Source organism: Eptesicus fuscus, chromosome 6, assembly GCF_027574615.1.
Source record: "Eptesicus fuscus isolate TK198812 chromosome 6, DD_ASM_mEF_20220401, whole genome shotgun sequence".
NCBI classification, from domain to species: domain Eukaryota; kingdom Metazoa; phylum Chordata; class Mammalia; order Chiroptera; family Vespertilionidae; genus Eptesicus; species Eptesicus fuscus.
The window spans coordinates 81,074,670-81,096,234 of record NC_072478.1 but is presented as its reverse complement, the minus strand read 5'-3'; the positions used below and the strand labels follow the sequence as shown (position 1 = coordinate 81,096,234).

At 40.4% G+C, this 21,565-nt stretch overlaps 1 protein-coding gene across 6 annotated transcripts in view; it reads right to left on the bottom strand.

The window, feature by feature from the left end:
• Positions 1-20,056, bottom strand: part of NDFIP1 (Nedd4 family interacting protein 1) — a 40,945-nt gene extending 20,889 nt beyond the window's left edge. For 4 of the 6 annotated variants that reach the window (XM_054717992.1, XM_054717995.1, XM_054717996.1 and 1 more), the window contains exons 1-2: positions 19,774-19,940; positions 811-901 (exon numbers count right to left, since the gene is read on the bottom strand). In XM_054717992.1, coding sequence (XP_054573967.1) covers positions 811-901; positions 19,774-19,836 — 154 coding nt within the window. In that variant the 5' untranslated portion in view covers positions 19,837-19,940. Of the gene's footprint in view, positions 1-810; positions 902-9,543; positions 9,589-19,773 lie in introns of those variants that run through there. The other 2 variants (XM_054717997.1, XM_054717993.1) reach the window with 2 other exon arrangements.
• Positions 20,057-21,565: the final 1,509 nt, after the last annotated feature.

Genomic DNA, 21,565 nt, shown 5'->3' with positions numbered 1-21,565 from the left:
ATCAACTGATGACAACTGCCTGAGGTGCTGTATTGAAAAGGATGCTGAGGCTGTTTGGTATGAAAGCTGTCTTCAACTTGCCTATCCACCCTGAGAGAGGGTTGGGTTGAGTTGTGGCACCATGGGCCATGTACTTGCCTCAGTTCTATTTTAGAGAATATGGAAAAGGTTTCATTAAAAGTGGTCAACTTTCAGCAATAAAAGCAGAACTGGTTATCAGAAAGCTCTAGTTACCTACCAAAAGTCCTCAACTAACGAGATTTTTTTCTTCCTCCCTATCCCTTCTACACATACACATGAAAATTAAAAAGATAATCTGACATAATGTGGGAAGATGAAAGGTTAATCAAGGAAGGTGGAAACTATGAGGAACATTTAAAACAAGAAGAACAGAATGAAAGAGTTAGGAGACTTCTAGTTGTTTTGTTTTTAAATAAGAAATTTACTAGCATAAAAGAATGTAACACACTATATTCCACACCATAGGTACTACAGTCACAAAGAGCAAAATAGCTAATAAGGAAACTACAAAAAGAACAAAAATTAGGTAATGTACCTGGTTCCTAAATTTCTACTTCTTTTATATTAAGAGTCTGTTGGAATGAAATTGAGTTCCAAAATAAAATGGGGTTTGACCTGTTTTTCAGAACAGTAACATTAGTATTTTTCCACCTCAAGCTACGAACTAAATATAATTTCAAAGACTATTTAAGGAAAGCTGAAGCAAAGGTAAACACCAATACACATACTAGACAAGTCTATGGCTAAGTGCACTTCAAGAGCTCAGTGGTCATCTGGCCCATTACCTACCTACTGCACTCTCTGGAGAGATGCTGCTGTAAGGAGGAGGAGCGTCACATGCAACCTGTTCCAGCTGTACAGGCTCTTCCACATTCTGCAACTAAATAAAAATTTCACATTTTAATTCAAGTATAAAACCAGTAAGATAGAGAAGAACCTAAAAACTGGAATAGCCTTTCTGGAAAGCTAGTTGGCAATTTGTTTCAAAAGTCTTAAAATGTGCAAATCCTTTACAAAGTATTCCACTCCCAGAAATTTATCCTAAGGAAATAGACAGAGGCAAAAAGATATGTATACAGGGTAGGGCAAAAATAGGTTTATAGTTGTGAGTATGCAAAACACAAGAGTTTATTCTTGTATCATTATTTATTAATTGTCTTATTTTCCATACAAACAACTATAAACCTACTTCTGCCCAACCCTGTAAATGTCATTGCAGCAAAAATTAGGAACAACCTAAATTCCACTCATGGGAAACTTATTAAATAAATTACAGTTCATCTCACAAAAGCCTACTAAGCAGCTATAAAAATGAAAATGAAAATTTGATGGCTCAAACAGATATTCACTCTAAATACTATTATATAAAAGAAACTAAATTTACCAAATAGTATACATCATACAATTTGGCTTTGAAAGACAGTTAATAGAAAAGAGGTCTAGAATGATAGACATCTACAGCTTACACTGTTTATCTCCAAGTGATGTGATCACAGGAATATTTTTTATACATACATCTAACTTTTTGTAATGAACATTTGTCACTTGTATAATTTTCTAAGTGACAAAAATAATCCTATATAATAAAAGGGTAATATGCAAAATGACCGATCGGCAGAACGACCAGTCGCTATGACGCATATGATCACCAGGGGGCAGATGCTCAACTCAGGAGCTTCCCCTTGGTTGTCAGTGCGCTCCCACAGGGGGAGCTCTGCTCAGCCAGAAGCTGGGCTGATGGCTAGCAAGTGCAGCGGAGATGGCAGGAGTTTCTCCCGCCTCCACTGCAGTGCTAAGGATGTCTGACTTAAGCCATCAGTTGGACACCGCCCCCCCCCCCCCCCCCCCCCCCGCCCAAGGGCTCCCGGACTGCAAACGGGCACAGGCCTGGCTGAGAGACACCCCCCACCTCCGAGTGCACAAATGTCGTGCACCAAGCCGCTAGTATAAAAATAATCTGTTAAGACAAAGACAAATCACACAAACCAAGGTTTACCATTATATTCAGTTTGGGCATGGAAATTAGATCTTAAATTAAAATATAAAATTCTACCTAATTATACATATAACCTCTGTCAATTCATCTAACCAACTTCCTCACTAGTCAAATCTACAGCTGCAGTTACTTTAACTTACACTGAAAGTGTGAATTCCTGCCACTGCCATATGGATAGTTTATCCAATTCATCTTCATTGAACAAAGACATTTGTTTTAATTTTTCCAGTGTGACAATAGACTACAGCTCATTTAAAAGATAAACTGGCTGAGAATGGGAATCAATCTGTAAAGTAATAACAGAGTACTCACTGGGGGTTCTGCATCCGGGCTGCATATCATCATAATCCATACTGCCAACTAAGCCACTCGTAAAATACACAGCTTCTAAACCAACTGCTACAAAGAACTCTATCTTGACTTTAGAGAGAAAAACAGAGAGTCTGACCTGTCATAACATGAAGTAGAGCTCCTTAATTCATTACATTTTAACCATCTCAGTCTCTAATCCCTATACTATTCAAAATCAGAAGACAACAAAACTTTTCTAATTCTACAAAGCATTCAATTTCAAATGAATTCCTGTATCAAATTTCCATCAACATCTACCATCTGATCACATTTTTTAAACCCCTGTAATCTAATGTTAAACTTAAAGCATTCCCAAAGTAATTACATTGTAACCTAAGATAAATTTTCCTTTTGTCACTTGTGTAATTTTCTAAGTGACAAAAATAATCCTATATAATAAAAGGGTAATATGCAAATTGACCAATCGGCAGAACGACCGGTCGCTATGACGCATAAAGGAAGACATATGGGCAAAATAGCTATAGTAATGCCAATATTCCTAGGACACCAAATCAGTAAATTCTTTAAATAGAGTTCCTGGGGCCATGGTTCACTTGTTATACTATTTCTACCCACCCCCCCACACCCAGAGAGGAAGGGAGAGGGAGAAAGAGATAGAAACAGCAATGATGAGGGAGAATCACTGATCGGCTGCCTCCTGCACTCCCCCTAACTAGGGATCAAGCCTGCAACCCAGGACTCTAATCATGATCACAGAGCCACAGGCAGGGCTCACTTGAAATACTTTTAACATTATCTGAAGCTCTACACAGGGTATTCTCAGCCAACTCCTAACCACACTTTGTGTCCTAGGAATGTTGCAAAAGAAGCAAGAGTCTTGCCCTACCCAGTTTGGCTCAGTGGACAGAGCATCGGCCTGTGGACTGAAGGGTCCCAGGTTCGATTCCAGTCACGAGCACAGGCTGGGTTTGTGGGCTTGATTCCCCCCATGCAGGAGGCAGCCCATCGGTGGTTTCCTCTCATCACTGATGTTTCTATCTCTCTCTCCCTTTCCCTTCCTCTTTGAAATCAATAAAAAAAATATATTTTTTAAAAAACAAGAGTCTGCTGCAAAAACAGAGGTAAATATGGACTTTTCAAGAATATTGCCTTAATATACTGTAGCTAGTAATGTTTTTTACACCTAGTAATGTTCTTTAAACATAGCTTGATATCTTTGATTTGTTTTATACTTCCTGAGCTTGGTCACATAATCATGTTGCCTCTGCATAATTTAGGTTTTAGAAAGGAAGCATGGCAATTCTAAGAAATTACAGAGGTCCAAAGAATAAAGAGGTCTAATATGGCAGTATCTATAAGATAGGTTGCCTGTTTCCTAGCAACCTGGAAATGAGAAATTTGATCATCCCACACCAGAGTAACAGATAACAGAGCAAAGAAATTCCAACCGTCACAGAAACCCCCATTTTCTCTTTGGTGAGCAAAAAAGAAACATTTATAGGTGACGGTTTTTGCTCCATTAAATATCACCACTTTAGAATCATATACTAATATTATTTTCAACTGAAAACAACAAAAAACACCCACTCTGACTACAGAGGCTCCCCATATTGGAAAGATCCAGGACTTAACTGCACCGACATGTTTTCTATAATGCTGGTGATACATTTAGGCTCTGTCAAGAAATGTGTTTAAAATAAAATACTACAGTGTGGGAGGAAAAGAGACAATCATCTTCAACAAGTATTTGGTCACCACCATCTGGGGGAATAATAACTTGCTAAACAACTGAATCCCTAAGTATACATCTTTTTAGACTTTGGGGGCATCTACAGCCATGCATTTATTACTCTCCCAGCTGAACAAGTCAGGCACACTAACATGGGGTGGGGGCACATGTGCACTAGAACTGGAGTGGGACTTACCTCTAAGGCTATACAATTGGTTATTTGGTTCCAAATGTATTTTTGAGGTCCCCTTTTCTGTCCCTGAGAACCCTTCCTGTGTAGTCCTCCCTGCCACATCCCTGGGGCTCAGGGATCTTCAGGTTCTCCCCTGAGCCTCTCTCAGAAAGTAAGCGTCATTGTCACTGTGGGGCTGGTGTTGGAAAGACACCCCGTCTCTTCTATCAACTGGGTCAGTGGGAGCCTGAGTACAACCTACTGTCACAGAATCCTGGTTTGTAGGAGATACTGCGAGAGGCTTTGAAAAGTGGTGGGACCTTCTGCTCTCTTCCTGCTCTGTGCTACTGGGTGGGGGAGATCCTTATTAACTGTGACAGGTAATAAATACATGTTGAGGGCTGGATTCTTTTATGTCATGTATTTTTTAACAAGTTTGATCAATTTTATTGATCTCTAAATAAGTAAAAATGGCTTTTTCCCCAAAAAAGAATTATACAATTACGTACATGCCATATAAAGTACTAAGCTTAGTACAAAACTACCTATAATTACCTATATCTCCATTGCTGAGATAGGAATAATCCAATGATCGTACAATTCCGATGGGCTTTCTCTTTGCCACACCCTAGACTGTGCCTCACTCCCACTTTCCTGATGCCCCTCTCTTTGCTCTGAGCAGACTCTGTCATGACTCCCCAGAAGAACCCTAAAACTTATCCATGTTCCCACAATCTGTTTTTGTCTCTTGGCTTTGATCAACCTCGATTTACTGTTTAATATTTACCTACAAATAGGTGGTAATAATATTTTGCTCTTTAGATTTTGCCTATGAAATATATATAGCACATCTAAAATAATGGATGTTTTCCTCCTTACTACATTCCTCTGTATCCTACCTATACTGTTGCTATTAGAAATAAATATATGATGTTTTAGCTACACAACAGTTTAAAGAATCCCCTGTACAGAAATCATTCACAGCTCTAGCTACTAATAGAAGCAAACTTGAGTTTAACAAGTTTAAAGTCTCACATCCTACAGATTTAAATTCTTATTTGACTTTCCACCCCTGCAAGAAGACTTCCTCACTTCCCTCCCCTAAGTAGTTCTAAAGATAATCTTCAATCTAGAAATGAGCTATTTTTAGGCAATAGCAGAGCCAGGGCTAGGATTAGGCCTAAATAAGGAGTAAAATTTACAATTGTACCAATGGCAGTACCTAAAGGCATTTAAAAGTCTTTAAATTGGATTCTCTCTATTCACAAAGAATGGGATGACCAAACAAACAAACAAACAAAAAAACCCTACTAAACAACAAAGAGAAAAACAAAAAAGACTTACACATAAATCCTTACACACAAGAAAAAGTATCAAAATATACCACATAATTCACATGAACACAAAAACCACGCGGAAAATAATGCTGAACTATCCAAAAATTCCATGAAGTACAAGTATTGTATACCACTCACTTTTTTCTTGGTTGAGTCTTATTTAAACAGCAAGAAAATTCTAAGATTTTTTTAAAGTTGTATTTTTAATTTAATTTATTAAGGTTACATTGGTTAATAAAACCATATAGGTTTCAAGTGTACAAAATTCTCATTAAGTTTTAAATCCCTTCTTTAAGTGATTATCAGTAAATTTCAGAAAATCTTGGACCAATGCCTAAACTCTAGCTTTAAATGTTACTTACCACTTCTAATTTTAGAGTTAATTTATAAAACTTTTACCTTAAAATGCAATTTTTAAACCTCTCATTCCAACCCACTACTTCTGTATACTCTTTTAAATCCTACCAAATGAGACAGTATAATTACCAGAAAGTAAATAAGCACATTTCTTTAGCCCTGGCTCTGCTAGTGCATAAACAACTGAGTATGCTGTTTTACTGTTGTTAAGAAATAGACAAAGTTTGTAAGGACTGCAAATTTCCTATTACATATAGACTGTAGATTTTTTATTGTACATTGACTATAAATTGTGTTATTCTAACCAAGTTATTTACATTCAAGAACAGTTCTATATTACTAATTAGGGGATAATATTTAAAATAAGGTAAATAATTCTGACAAAGAGAATCTCAATAATGGAAAGACAATCTAATTTTTAAAAGGATACAAAATTTAATAGAAGATATATAAGTGGCCAATATACACAAGATCCTCAATTATCATTAGACATCAGAGAAATGCAAATCAAATCCATGAGATACCGCTTCACATCCACTAATATGGCCATAAAAAATTGAAAAGGAAAATAACAAGCACTGTTGAGTGTGCACAGAAAGTGGGAACACTTACGCACTACTGGTGGGAACCATACTTCACTAACAACACAGGAAGGGGAAAAGGAGCTGTCGGAGGGTTTGAGACGTAGACTATGAGCTCTTGTACGCTGGGACCTTTGCATGGTTTATGGCTGCATTCACCCAGCACTTAACAGTGAGTGGCACATCATGTTCACAAAGCCCGATGTGGAGCTCTAACAGAAAATTACGGTGAAGAAATGGCAGCTAATCTTAACTACCAGTTCACATTTATTAAAAACAATCAAGTAGCATATCCAAAAAGTGAAATAGTCTACACTAAAAGGACAGTGAAGTCAAATACACAGACACTGAAAGTGACAAGGACATGCCTACAACCCAGGGACATGTGCTGGATGCATGCAGCCTGCTTGGCTTTGCTAGCCCATGAGCTACTGAGCTCTCCGTCAGGCTGAGAAGTTCCAAAGCTATGCTTGCTTATGATTATGATGATGATGATGATAATGACACCGATGCCACCACCACAACTACCTGATGTCCAGCATGCTAGGGCAGAGATTACGGTGGGACAAGGTATTCTATTCAAAAGAGCCTGCCTTAGTTTAGGCCTAATCATGAGGACCCTTCTCTTGCAAAAGAGTCAAGAGGGAAATGTAGCAGGCATTTCATATTGTTCCCTCTACCCCATCATCACAGAACTTGCATTATACAAGTGTTTAACTGATACATTAACTTAACACCATTCAATGATCACGTCAGGCCATGACGGGTGTGCAGTCTGAGGACACAACAGTGAACATGACTAGTGTTTTTTACCTCACTAAGTCTGTAATTTAGTAAAAAAAGAACAATCAAAAGAAGTAATTACGATTATAATGTTCCAGTTAAAGATTAAACACACACATTTGCCTCTTATCCCATTCTCAAATGTAAATGTTAAAATTTTATTAATTTTAAGGCAAAAGGTAAGTAATAATGGAGGAAGCAGCAATAAAATCCTGAAAGCTAGAAGCAGTAACTCACATAGTAGACCCAGGAAACGGAATCCTAAACCAGAAAGCAGAAAAACAGCCTCTCTTGCACTACACCCTCAAGAATCAGTGGCACCACATGAAATACTATTCAGTTGAAAAAAAAAAAAAGAAGAAGAAGGATCTCTTACCCTTTGAGACAGCATGGAGGGATCTGGAGAGTATTATGCTAAGCGCAATAGGCCAGTCAGAGAAAAACAAGTATCATAGGATCTGCCTCATATGTAGAATCTAATGAATAAAATAAACTGATGAACAAAATAGATCTAGAGACATAGAAGTATGGAACAGCCTGGTGAATCTCAGAGGGAAGGCAGGGGTGGGTGGTGAGAGATTAGCCAAAGAACTTATATGCATATATGCATAACCCATGGACACAGACGATAGTGTGGTGAAGGACTGGGTGGGAGAGGGGAGACATGGGTGCAGGAAGAAGGGGGTCAATAGTGGAAAAAAAGGGGACATCTGTAATACTGTCAACAATAAAGATAAATTTTAAAAAGAAAAAAGGAATGGGTAGCACCAGGTACTGGTGCAAGTATGAGTGAAAATGAGATTTAAAAGCAGAAAGAAAGGTTAGAGATACAGTTAAACACACACAGCTCCCGGAATCCCCATTAGAAGATTAGAGGTTTATTCTCTGGTCAATGTAAAGCAGAGATTTCTGGGCTGGAGACACAGAGTTTTAGGAGAAAGAGTAGCAAATCAGAAAAAAGCGATTGAGAGACTTATGTACTAAATGCTGAGATTTCCCAGCCTTCTTCCCCCAATCAAATCCCAGAATACTAGCCTGTTCTTTGGGGAAATGACCAGCCGTAGTAAAGACCTGAAGACACAATCACTCAAAGAAAAAGCCTAGTCAGGTCACGCTAGGTACAGACCTCAATGAGAAACTCCATCAAGCATTCTGAGCAACTTCCAAACTGCTGTACAGACCATGCACTCTTAACCAAGCAGGCAAAGATCACCAAGCACCAAAAGCAAGCTTCTAACACAAAAGGTCATAAAAGGTCAAAGCAAAGAGAGTAAAGGCAATGCAGAGTAAACAACTATGCTGAAGATGAAAACTTTTAAAAGAGAAGAAAAAAATTCAATACTCTCAGAAAAACAAGAGAAAAAAATAGAACCATATAACAAGGGTGCTATTTTAAAAAAGAAGAAGAAGGGGAACAATTAGAGGAGAGTTTTAAAAATTCAACAGACTGGGATGATGAACACACAATACAATAAATAGATGATGTATTACAGAACTGTACACCTATAACCTATATAATTTTGTTAGCCAATGTTATGTCAATAAATTCAATAAAATTAAGGAGACAATTGGAGGGATTTTTGGATTAGACATAACTACAGAGATTCACTCTAGACTTAAGTAGGATTGCAGATATAGATACAGATTTATATATATATGTTTATATATATTCAATTGGCAAATACCAGAATTATTTTAATACTTACACAATCGAGCTAATATGTATTAGAAATATGGTCATAAAATTAATGGGCCCACAATGTCTCATCTCAAAGATACTAGAAAAATATCTTGGTAAAACATAAAATATCAAGTAAAGGAACTACTGACATTTTTAAAAAATGACAACAACCCAGCCAATGTGGCTCAGTGGTTGAACATCAACCTATGAACCAAGAGGTCACTGGTTTGATGCTCAGTTAGGACACGTACCTGGGATTGTGGGCTCAATACCCAGTAGAGGGCGTGCAGGAGGCAGCCAATTGATGATGTTTCTCTCTCATCGATGTTTCTATCTTTCTCCCTTCCTCTCTCTCTAAAAATCAATAAACACATATTAAAAAATAAATAGCAAAAATATTAAATGACAACAGAAATTAAAATTGTATTAAAGAGAATATAAAATTGAGAAAGGCTCAGAGAAAGTAGAGAAAAAGACAGAGGTGAAATATATGAGATTTTTATAATGTAAAGAATCTGTACAAGAAATCCAAATTGCAAAGAGAAAAGGAAAAAAAATCAAATCAAATACATACTTTAAACATTTTTTCAGAACTGACAGACATAAGCTTCCAGACCAAAAAAAAACCCACTAAGTAACTGGCACAATGGATGAAAATAGATCTGCACCAAGCTACAACAGAGTGAAATTTAAGAACACTGATGATAAAAGGAGGCTCCTCAGGGCTGAGAAAGTAGGCCACATCTAAGAATCAGTCATCATAATTGGCTTCAGGCTTCTTAATAGCAACAGTGGAACCTAGAAGGCAATTGAACAAATGCCTTCAAAATTCTAGAGGAAAATGCTTCCAACACAGAAATCTAAGTTAAGTGTGAAGATAAGTTAACCGCCCATGCATTCTTCCGCAGAAAGATACTGGAGGTATGTTCCATGAAAATGAAGCAGTAAACCAAGAGAGAAATATGTGACTCAAAGAAAGGCACTTCAATTAAAAGGATTGGGTAAGGAAATCCCCAGGATGACAACTGAAGAGCAACCTTCTAGAACAGGTCAGAGGACCAGGGAAGAGCTCCACACTCCCTAAATGAAGTCAAGAAAATATCTGATATGTTTGAACATAACAAAAAAACTATGAAGATTATTAGGTGAGAGCCTGAGGATGAATTAGTACTATTGGCAAATTTATGATATGTACATAGAAATTTAAGCAAACAAAAAAATAACTTTAGGGAAAATCAAGTACTGTTCAAAGAAAAGTAACCACAGTATACTACATATTTTCAACTATTAAAATGCTGAATATCAATCTAACCACATATAGATATAATTGTATTAGAAAAATGGAGAAACAGGAAGTGTTGTGTGAGTGGTAAAAGAGAGCTAAATCCTTATATCCCATACTGATGTCAATTTTAAAAATACAGAAAACCGCCCTAGCCGGTTTGGCTCAGTGGATAGAGCATTGGCCTGCAGACCAAAGGGTCCCGGGTTCTATTCCGTCAAGGGCATGTACCTTGGTTGCAGGTTCCTCCCCAGCCCAGGCCCTGGTCTGTGCAGGAGGCAATCATCGATGTGTTTCTCTCACATCAATGTTTCTCTCTGTCTTTCCCTCTCTTCCACTCTCTCTAAAAGATCAATGAAAAAATATCCTCAGGTAAGGATTAACTCTCCCCTTCTCCCCCGCCCCCCTCCCACCAAAAAAAAAAAAAAAGGGCAGAAAACTGTCCAGGCCAGTGTGGTTCAGCTGGTTGAGTGTCATCCATGCACCAAGAGGTCACCGGTTCAATTCCCAGTCAGGGCACATACCCAGGTTGTGGGCTCCATCCCCAGTAGGGGGCATGCAGGAGGAAGCCAACTGATGTTTCTCTCTCCCTTTCTCTCCACTCCCCCTCTTAAATCAATACAAACATTTATCTTAAAATGCTGAAAACAGAAAAATTAAGATGTATATTGTAAATGTTATTTAACTACAAGGATAATCGCAAAGCAGCAAAAGAAACAGCTAAAAGAACTAAGGAGAAGGTGGGGTAAGCAGAAGACCGCTGTTGTTGTTAATAGCCTAAAAGATCTACTTGATTCTAACCTTTATGTGTGTACACTTTTGATATAAAAACAAAATAGAAAGTAAAAAGAAAAGATAAAAATGTGATTACAAAATGTGTCACAAAAGGGGAATGCCTTGCTCAGGGGAAACTAACCTAATTAAGGGAAGGGGAAGATACTCAAACTCCCCTTAGGACGGACTACCAAAATTAAGAGGGGGTCTGGGGAGAGGGGGCATTCCAGGTAGAGGAAATAGAGTGCAGAGAGTCTCCAGGCCAGAGAGGATGATGCATTCTAGGAACTGAACAAGTTCCCCATGGCAAACAGATCACGAGAATCCACCATTTCCCCCAAAAGTCCTTGTCTCCCTCATGTCCATCTTAACCATCCTTCAAGATCAGGTTCAAGTTTCATCTCATAAGCTTCCCAGAAGTTTCTGGAACCAAGTGACTTCTTCTATCTCAAAATGATACCTTTTATCTACTATCCCATTCTCTAAATTATCAACTATCTCATTCTCTGAATTACTATAATTAATATTATATAATACCATAATATAGTCTCATTGATTAGAGTCACTCAACAGGAATTTAGTGAGTACTTAATCTAATACTAATAAAAGGGTAATATGGGAATTAGACCAGACGTCTTCCGGACGTCCTTCTGGATAAAGCCACAGTGGCGGGGACCAAGTCAGAGGTGGTTAGGGGCGATCAGGCCAGCAGGGCAGAGCAGGTAGGGGTGATCAGACCAGCAGGGGAGCAGTTAGGGAGTGATCAGGCCAGCAGGGGAGCAGTTACGGGGCAATCAGGACAGCAGGCAAAGGCAGTTAGGGGCAATCAGGCAGGGGAGCAGTTAGGGACATCAGGCAGGCAGGCAGGCAGGTGAGCAGTTAGAAGCCAGTGGTCCCAGATTGCGAGAGGGATGTCTGAGGTGTCCTGGATTGGAGAGGGTGCAGGAGGCCAGGCTGAGGCACCCCTACCCCCGATGCACGAATTTCGTGCACCAGGCCTCTAGTATGTGCATAAAATTGTGCAGGGTACCATTAAGTAAGGGAAAGAAGAAAAAAAAGGGGAGAGAGAGAAAAAAGAAAAAAGGAAGGGAGGAAAAGGCAGAAAGACAACAAACAAAGCAGCAATCCATGGGTACTTAGTAAACTTATAACCAGGAACACCTGTGGCGCATCCTTGTGCACTCCATAATAACATTTAAACATGTAACTTGGCACTTCATAAATGCCACTTAAATTACAAATGAAAAATCTTTGGTGAATGGTAGCCTGACATTTTGAAAACCAAGATACAAATTGTGGGAGGAATATACATTGTACTCTAAACATATTCTAAGACAAGCACAAAAATAACATTTTTACAATCATGAAAAAAGAACAGAGGGATTTTTAAAAATACTTTTTTCTTCTTGATTACAAAATGTGTACATTCACAAGGAGAAAACCTGATAAACATATAGAGAAGAAAATAAAAATCACCATGATCCCATCTTTCAGATATCCTTCTAGCCTTTGGGGTAGAATAAAAATAATCTTATAACCTTTTTACTCACTACATGGTGGAATTTTCCTTCATCATTAACTATTTTTTGGTACTATCACTGCATTTGAAAGTCAGTCCATATTTTTTAAGAGAAAAAGAGTTCATTTCTCAGAAATAACTAAAGCATTAACTAGGGACAGCTAAATAATAATTTAAGCAACCTAATGCTGCTCCTAAACATGCATGACTGAGAACTGACTGTAAGCACTCTTTAAAATACTATATCTGAAAATGCAATTCAGCAACACAAGGACAAGTGTTGAAAACAATCTCCTATCAACCTTCTTCAACCATGTATAAGATCTCCGAGGCTGCAGATAACTCTATCATACTTCTTAGGCTGTTTCTATAGTAATATGAGCAGGTTTTCAAAACTTCTGAAAATGCACCTACTAAAAGCAACGAATAATACTAGAAATCAAAGAGCCAGCTTCTTTTTTTAAAAGTTAAAACTTTTAAAATTAATATTTCCTTGCTTTTAAAAGATTGACTTTATTGTAAACCTAAAATTGCTCTAAAAATAATTTATTTGAACATTTTAAAAGTTATTAATTTTTCTGATATATAAAAGCATTATTAATTTTTTGCCATGATATACAATGTTTGTTCGAAGCTGACCAGAAGGGTAAGACAAACAGAATGTTTTTACTACTGCAAAATTACAAAACAATATTCTGTATTTTTTATCAGTGACTCATTCTTTTAAAATGTACTATTAAGGAGATACTTTCTATATCTTGAAATCATGCATAACTTTTTTCTTTTGGCATAAATTCACCTATCTGCTTTTAAAAATAATTATGTATTACAAAAGAAATTGCCTAAATCATCAATAGAGTGGCGTCTCTCTGGATCCAAGCCACCAGCTTCTACACACACACACACTTTAAAGCTGCAAATAGTCAAAATTATCTAGTCCAACTACATTTTACATAAGAAAATGAAAGCTAGAAGGAGGTTAAAGTTCTTGCCCACAGTCACACAACTACTTACTTCATGACGGAGGCTGGACTATTAGTGATTAAATGTTTTAATAAAGTCCTTTTATGTTCTCCCGAATCAGTCTCTACTTAGGGCCCAAGGTGAACCTTCCAAATACTGAAGTCTACATTACAAGCTTCAAAACTGCTTATTAATACAAAGCTATATGAAAAGTTTGGATGCTATAACATAAAGCTCCTAAAATGAAAGCTTGAGAATACTAAGGAAACGATATACCTGATTCCCCAATCTACAGAATTTCATCTAAATTTAATGAGGACAAAGTAAATTAAAAATAATTGAATAACAAAGTAAATAGCAAAATAACCACTGAATCCTATAGAAAAAGGATTATGGTGAGTAAAAGTACTTAGATTTTACTTGTAACTCATTCAGTTTTTATAGGATTGTATCCATTGCTAAGCAAACCTTAATGTTTAAGATAAATATGGGCAATAGATATGGGTGTTATTTTATATTATTCTTGAAATTTTCTGTAAGTTTGAAATTACTTCCATTCAAGTTTTTAAAAAAGAATTTTTAATAGGAAATTTTGGAAAATAAAAAAGGGCTCACTCCAACCATTTTTCTTAAAAAGTATTGTTTAAAATGCAAGGAAAAAATGATGCTATGCATTGGTCAAAACCTACAGAACTTTACAGCACAAAGAGTGAACTTGAATGTATGCAAAATTTTTTTAAAACACCATTTAAGTTGGTGGTGGTTTCCAGTATGGTGTGCACAATGTGACAAAATTAAAAGAAGTACAGCATGAAAAGGTGGGGAGAGGGAGACTAATTTTACAGTAGAGAAACCTGAAAAACACTACTTCAATCAAGTGATCAAGGTCGAATCAACAGTGGTAAGTCATGTTGATAGTATACATTCTTGATATAATGTGATGAAAATGGCACTTTGCTTATATGGTCTTCTTCCCTCAGAATCCATAACCCCAGTCTAATCATGAGAAAAGCATCAGACAAATCCCAATTGAGGGACACTCAATAAATACATTGCCAATATTCCTGTAAACTGTCACCAAAAACAAGAAAATTCTGAGAAACTATCACAGCCAAGAGGAGCCCAAAGAGACATGATAATCAAATGTAGTATGGTAACCTGTATGGGATCCTGAACAGGAAAAGGAGGTTAGATAAACTAAAAATCTAAATAAAGTATGGACTTTAGTTAATAACTAGAGGCCCGGTACACGAATTCATGCATGGTGGGGTCTGGCCTGCCCCCTCGCCCTGATTGGGATGGGGCGGGCTGGTGGGGGAGTGGGGACACAGGCGATTGGCCGGCCCCACCCCGCCCCCAGTGGAACTCCCTATCGAGGGGACAATTTGCCGCCGCTATTAGCCTTTTATTATGTAGGATAATACATCAATATTGGTTCATTAATTGTCTTAAATGTACCATATGAATGTAAAATGTTAACAGGGGAAACTGAGTCTGGGGATATATGAAAACTGTATAATCTTCTCAATGTTTCTGAAATTCTAAAAATGTTACAAAAAGTAAAGCTTATCCCTGGCAGATGTGGCTCAGAGGATAGAGTGTCGGTCTGCAGACCAAAGGGTCCCTGGTTCAATTCCAGTCAAGTGCACATGCCTGGGTTGTGGGCTCGATCCCCCGTAGGGGCCATGCATCAGACAGGCGATCAATGATTCTCCCACATCACTGATGTTTCTGTCTTTCTCTCTCCCTCTCCCTTCCTCTCTGTGAAAAATCAATAAAAATATATTTTTTTAAAAAGTAAAGCTTATTTTTTAAAAATTTTAAATACATTTTTAAAGCAAAGAAAAAAATAAGAAAAAAAGCCTGAAGAATGCATACCAAACTTGAGGTAAGGTTTTCCTTTACAAAGTAACTGTTCGACTCTAATATATGAAGAATATATCTGTGTACTACTGTACAACAAAAAATGTTTAATTTTATATACCACAGTTAAGCTCTGATAAAAATGAAATTAAACAGAATCCACTTCTTAACCCCTTGTACTGTAATTCTATTCATAAACCATCCTACCTCCAAAAGACCTCCAAATCACATTCTAGTCTCTGATTACTAATATTACTGCAATATACGAACTTAAAAGAAAAGCTGTCAAAGATTGTACTAAATTGTTGGGGGGTGGTATATACACAAATATGCATGTTAAAGGAACTTCTTTAATCAGTAAGGAAATATTCCACTAGAAACATTCTTAAATTCTATCAGTATTTAGAGCTAGTATTTAGAACTTTTAACATAAATTGTGCTATTCAGAAAGTCAGGTTAATTTAATGACAGGATGTACTACACTTGCTTGGCACACAGCTGTCCTGGCTGGTTGCTCAATGGTTAGAGCGTCATCCCTCAGACCGAAGGGTCACAGGTTGGATTCCCAGTCAAGGGCCCAGGTTGCAGTTTCCCCAGCCCTGGTGGGGACGCGTGTAGTAGGCAATCAATCAATGTATCTCTCACATGGATGTTTTTCTTTCTCTCCCTCCCTCGCTGCCTACCTCCCTCCCTTCTACTCTCTAGAAATCAACTGAAAAAATATCCTCTCTGGTGAGGATTTGAATGAATGAATGAATGAATGAATAAAGTGGTACACTGCTATGGAAAACAGTATGGCAGGTCTCAAAAAATAGCATTACCATATGAACCAGCAATTCCACTTGAGTATATATCCAAAAGACTTTAAAGCAGGCACTCAAGAGATAATTATATGCCCATATTCACAGCAGCATTATTTACAATGATCAAAAGGTGAAAGCCCCCCAGTGTCCATCTGTAGAAGAATGGATAAACAAAATATGACATATACATACAACAGAATATTATTCAGCCTTAAAACAGAAGGAAATTCTGATATAGGCGACAATATGGATCAACCTTGAGAACATTATGCTAATGAAATAAGCAGTCACAAAAAAACAAATACTTATATATGAGGTACTTAGAGTAATCAAATTCATAGACAGAAAATAGAATGATGGCTGTCAGGGTTGGAGAAAGAAATGGGAAGTTATTATTTAATGTGTATGGAGTTTCAGTTGGGAAAAGATGAAAAAGTTCTGGAAATGGATGGTGGTTATGGTTGCTCAACAATGTGAATGTATTTAATGCCACTAAACAGACTATACCCTTAAAAATGGTTAAAATTGTAAATTTTATATCTCAAAATATTTCAGAAAGCATTTGGCAAAATTCATGATATAGGCAAAGATCTATTCCAGTGACACAAAGAGGGCTTGGAATGGATGAACAGGAATACTTAACAGGTATCTCAACAATGGTCCTACCGAGACCTTTCTCAAACAGTGCTTCAGAATGTTTGGACACACACTCTCAGTTTTAAAATGCAAAAAAAAAAAAAAAAAAGGCAGAGAGGGATAAAGCTGCTAGGAAGCTATGAGCCCAGTCTTTCTGGATAGTCTGTCATGATGCTAAATTAAGTTGTGCATATACTGCACTACCAATAAAAAGACCTTTAAAGGCAAAACTGTGTTTGCATTTATGAAATAATCATATGGTTTTCATTACATTTACTTCAATAGAAGACAAACTCAATTTGATTAAACAGATCAAACAGAAGTCAGAATGGCCTTTTGTAGCAACGAAAGAGTATCATGCTCATATCTAGTTGCCTGGATAATTCACCAACATTCTATAATTCAGAAATCTTTTAAATATGCATATTCTCTGACCAAGCATTTCCACATCTAGAAACTTATACCAAGGAAATAGATGAAGATGCATGAAAAGAAACTTCAGTGAATGAAAAATTTAAACATCCTTGGTGATCAACAATGAGCAACTGGTTAAATTATGGTGCAGCCATACAATTACATGCTGTACACACATAAAAATGTGAACTCATCTTATTATATAGCTATATTGCATGCCTTTGCATGCATGTGAATGTATACATTTTCATGAATATACATGAAAATTTGCAAATGCACGTGTCTGTGAACATGATACACACATGCACATATGGGCATATAAACGTGTACATGTGTACAAAGTGTGTGTAAAGTATAATCAGTAAAATTGCACTTGTGTGTACAAAGTTGTGCCTGTATATGTATGTATGTATGAGTGCATATGCCTATATTTGGACCAGAAGCCTGTGTTTTAAGTAGGTGAGTATGTGTTTATCCTTATAATCACTACTTAGAAGCTGTGACCTTGAGCAAGTTACTGAGCCTCTTGGAGTCTTCACTGTCATCTATACCAGTGGTCGCCAACCTTTTGAACCTCGCGGACCACTGGCTGGCAACCGCTGATACATTACCAAGCCCTGCCTCATAGGGGTTTTGTGAGGATTAAGTGAAAAAAATGGATGTAAAGCAGTTAGTGCAGTGATTGGAGCATAGTAAATGCTCATAGTAAATCAATATTAGCTTTCCTTATCTGTACACATATACACTCATCTATACTTGTATTTACACAGCTATAAATCCAGAGATATACACCAAAATATTAACTTTGGTTATCTATGGGTGATAGGTTTTTGTTGTGGGGTTGTTGTTTTTCTTGGCTTTCATATTTTCCAATTTTTCTAAGATCATTTCTTTTTCACTCTCTTTTGAAGCTTATTTCTTCGAAATAATGATGGGCTCTCCCTGACATACCTCAATTTTGTGCATTTAAAGCTATTAAATACTACACCAAGGAATGCATAATTTTGATACTCCACCAAGGTTTTTTGTATTCTAGCAGTGTGTGAGCACTACCTAATAGCTCAAGAAGATGGCAGTACAAAGAAAAGCCACAGCATTCTGCTCGCTTACCTTACCCAAGGCAAGATGAAAAGAATGAATTAAATCACACTGGGGTGGGGGTGGGGGGGTACAGGTGATTTGCAAACACCTTGGTGACAGTTAGGTGACGCCTGCCATTGGTATTTTGTTAGTGGAGAGGAACCCAGAGCCTTGCCCAAGGTCATATAAAAAAGCATGTGCCAGAACCCAGGCTGTGAGGGATCTACGGACTAGACTGCTTTGCCACAATTTGGGCGTGTTTATGAAACCAAGAAGCTAAATTCTTCACCAGTCATTTCAGGAGTCCGGCTGGAGGAAGGAGGAAATTACAACACAGGGCAGATGACAGAAAAACAAAAAAGTCAGTAACTGGCCACACCAGGGTTACTTCCAATGTATTCATCGTACTGTCTTTCCTTATTTCTCAAGTACAGATAGGACAGTTCATTTCGTAGAAGCACGACTGACATTTTACGCACATTATATACTGAAAGCATTTGAAACACGACAAAACGCAAGCAGTTATTTGCGGTCCCCATCAGCATCAGTGACTCCCTGGCTGGATTCCCAGTCACGGTGGGTTCAAGGCCGCTAAAACCCCTGCAGAAGGGCTCCCTGAGTTTCCGAGGGAAACCCGGCCTGCAGAGAGGGGTGAGTGACACAAACAGCTCTCCCCCCTGGGGCCCCAATTCATAAATCACACCCTAGATAATAACCCAATCATCCCCCATACATTTCCTCCCCGGCTATGCTATTAAGCCTCGTTAAATGTCATTTCCAAGCTATTAAAACATACCCAGGCACACGCCCTGCAGCCTTCCACGTAGCTCGACATTTTGGGATACCATCAAAGTTGAACAGCGCCTTTTCCAAATTTACTGCAAAATGCAGGCTTGTCTCTCGCCTCGGGTTTTTTGTTTTTTTTTTTTTTGGGGGGGGGGGGGTGTTGTTTTTTACTTTTGTCTTAAAACGGAGGCGTGGGGGATGGCTCTGAAACCCTGAGTAATCGCACCTCGCACGGGGAGCGGGCGGCGGCGGCTCCGGCGATGTTAATCTCCTCTCTCCGCCCAGTTTCCTTTCCGAGTCACGCTCGCTTTCCCCCTTCCCAGTGACATCAAACCCAAGGTGGGGAAGGGAGAACCGAAGGCCTCCAGGTCCAGGTCTCCGGGCGGCGGCAGGTTCTGCCTCGGGGACCCGCCCGCCCAGGGAAACGCAGGGAAGGCGCGGGCAGAGGTTCTCCCACCGCCCGGGCCCCGCCCGAGGTCGCGGAGAGCCCGGCCCGGCCCGGCCCGGCCCGGCCCGCGGCGGCCTCGACGCCGAGCGCGGTCCCGCCCGGCCGCCCGGGCCCAGCGCGGCCTGCCAAGCCGCGGCGTCCAGTTGGCCACGGGCCGGGCTGGAGAGGCCTGACGCGGCCGGCAGCGAGGCCAGGGCCGGGGTCCCGGGCCCGGGGCGGGACGCGGCGCCGCTCACCTGCTGGTACCCAACGCCGCAGGTCGGCTCCACCGCAGCCAGAGCCGCCAACGCCAACGCCATGGCGCAGCCGGCGCAGGGACGAGGGCGGGCGAGCGAGAGAGAGGAAGCGACGCGGGCGCGGCGGCTGGGAGCGCCGGGAGGCCGAGGGGTCGCGCCTCGGGTGGGTCTCGATGGCCGCCGCCGCTACCAGGCGAACCGCTCTCCTCGGGCTGTGCGCGCCGCCGCGGAGGCTCCGGCTCGGCCCCGGGGAGGAGGCGGGACCAGGACGGCGACGCCGCGCCGCCCCGCCCCGCCCCGCCCCGCCCCCGGCGCGCGCAGCCGGCCCTGCCCGGCCGGCCCGAACCTCCCGGCCCTGCCCTGCCCGGCCTGCCCGCCCCTCCCGGCCCTGCCCTGCCCTCCCTGCCAGGCCTGCCCGCCCCTCCCGGCCCTGCCCGGCCGGCCAGCCCGAACCTCCCGGCCCTGCCCTGCCCTGTCCGTCCCTCCCGGCCCTGCCCGCCCTGCCCGCCCCGCCCGGCCCTGCCCGGCCAGCCCGAACCTCCCGGCCCTGCCCTGCCCGCCCCTCCCGGCCCTGCCCTCCCTGCCCGACCTCAGCTCGCGCCGCCGCCCTGGTCCCGGGTGCGGCCTCGGCCCGGGTCCGCCTCTCCTCCCGCCTCCCAGGCGGAAGCGCCGGGTTGGAGTCCATCGAAAGCGAATTGCTGCCACTGGCCACGCTGGTGATGAGCACCTCGTGCCCAGCCGTGAGCCTCCCCTACATGTTCTCACTGGCCCCCATCACACACACACACACACACACACACACACACACGCACACACGGGGCCACAGCCCCGTAAGACAGAGGTCGGGTATCCGGCTGCAGAACCTCGGTTCTGATCCACGCACTCCCTTGCCCTCTGCCATCCTCGTAGGCCAGGGGTCAGTCAACGCAGGGCAGAGGCCCGATCGGGCCCAGTGACGGTGGGAAATATCTGACACTCAAGTGTCAGTGTCCGTAAAGTAAGTTTGAACTTAACACGGCCGCCCCCACGTGTTTAGTATGACCTGCAAACCCTAAGTTACTTGCTGTTGGGCCCTTTGCAGAAAAAAAAAAGTTTGCTGACCCTAAATCTTCGAAAACTTCTTAGATCTCAAAGCCTCTTTAGGGGTGGGTGATGATAATAACATCCTCATTTCTACGCAGTCCTTTAAGCATTTTAACAGCCTCACCCATGGATATAGATACGATCTTTTTCTGAACCAAAGCTCTCTGAGGAGCTGATATGAAAGGCAAAAAACTTCAGAGTGAGCCAGGCTACAAGCTTTCCAGGCAGCAGGACCAAGGGCAGAGGTGGTGAGGGAAGTGAGAGTCTGCCTTGTGGAAGAGCTGAAAGGAGGCAGGCATACCTGTCATATAAGAGATAATTCTTACTGTTTCGCAGATAAAGAAATTATGCTGGAAGAGATTAAATATTTGACCCAATAACACAGAGCTAGTAAGGGGGTAAAGCTGGAATGAAACCCATTAAGCCAGCTTTTAAAACCATTATTATGCAGATAAATTATAAACTTTGTGGACAAGAGTATGGGTCTTTTAAATATTTTGATATCTCCCGTAGCATGTAGCACAATATAGCCTATCTAGCATGCTTTTGAGGTGTCTTGTTTCTTTCTATCACACCCAGCCATCTGGGATTGCTTCCACCCATATCTCCAACACAGAAGAAAACTTGATCTTTGAGGCTTGTTGCAATTTCTTCCTGATTTCCTTTCCACATTGGTGGTCTAGGGTTGGCATTAATATGATTATTGGTA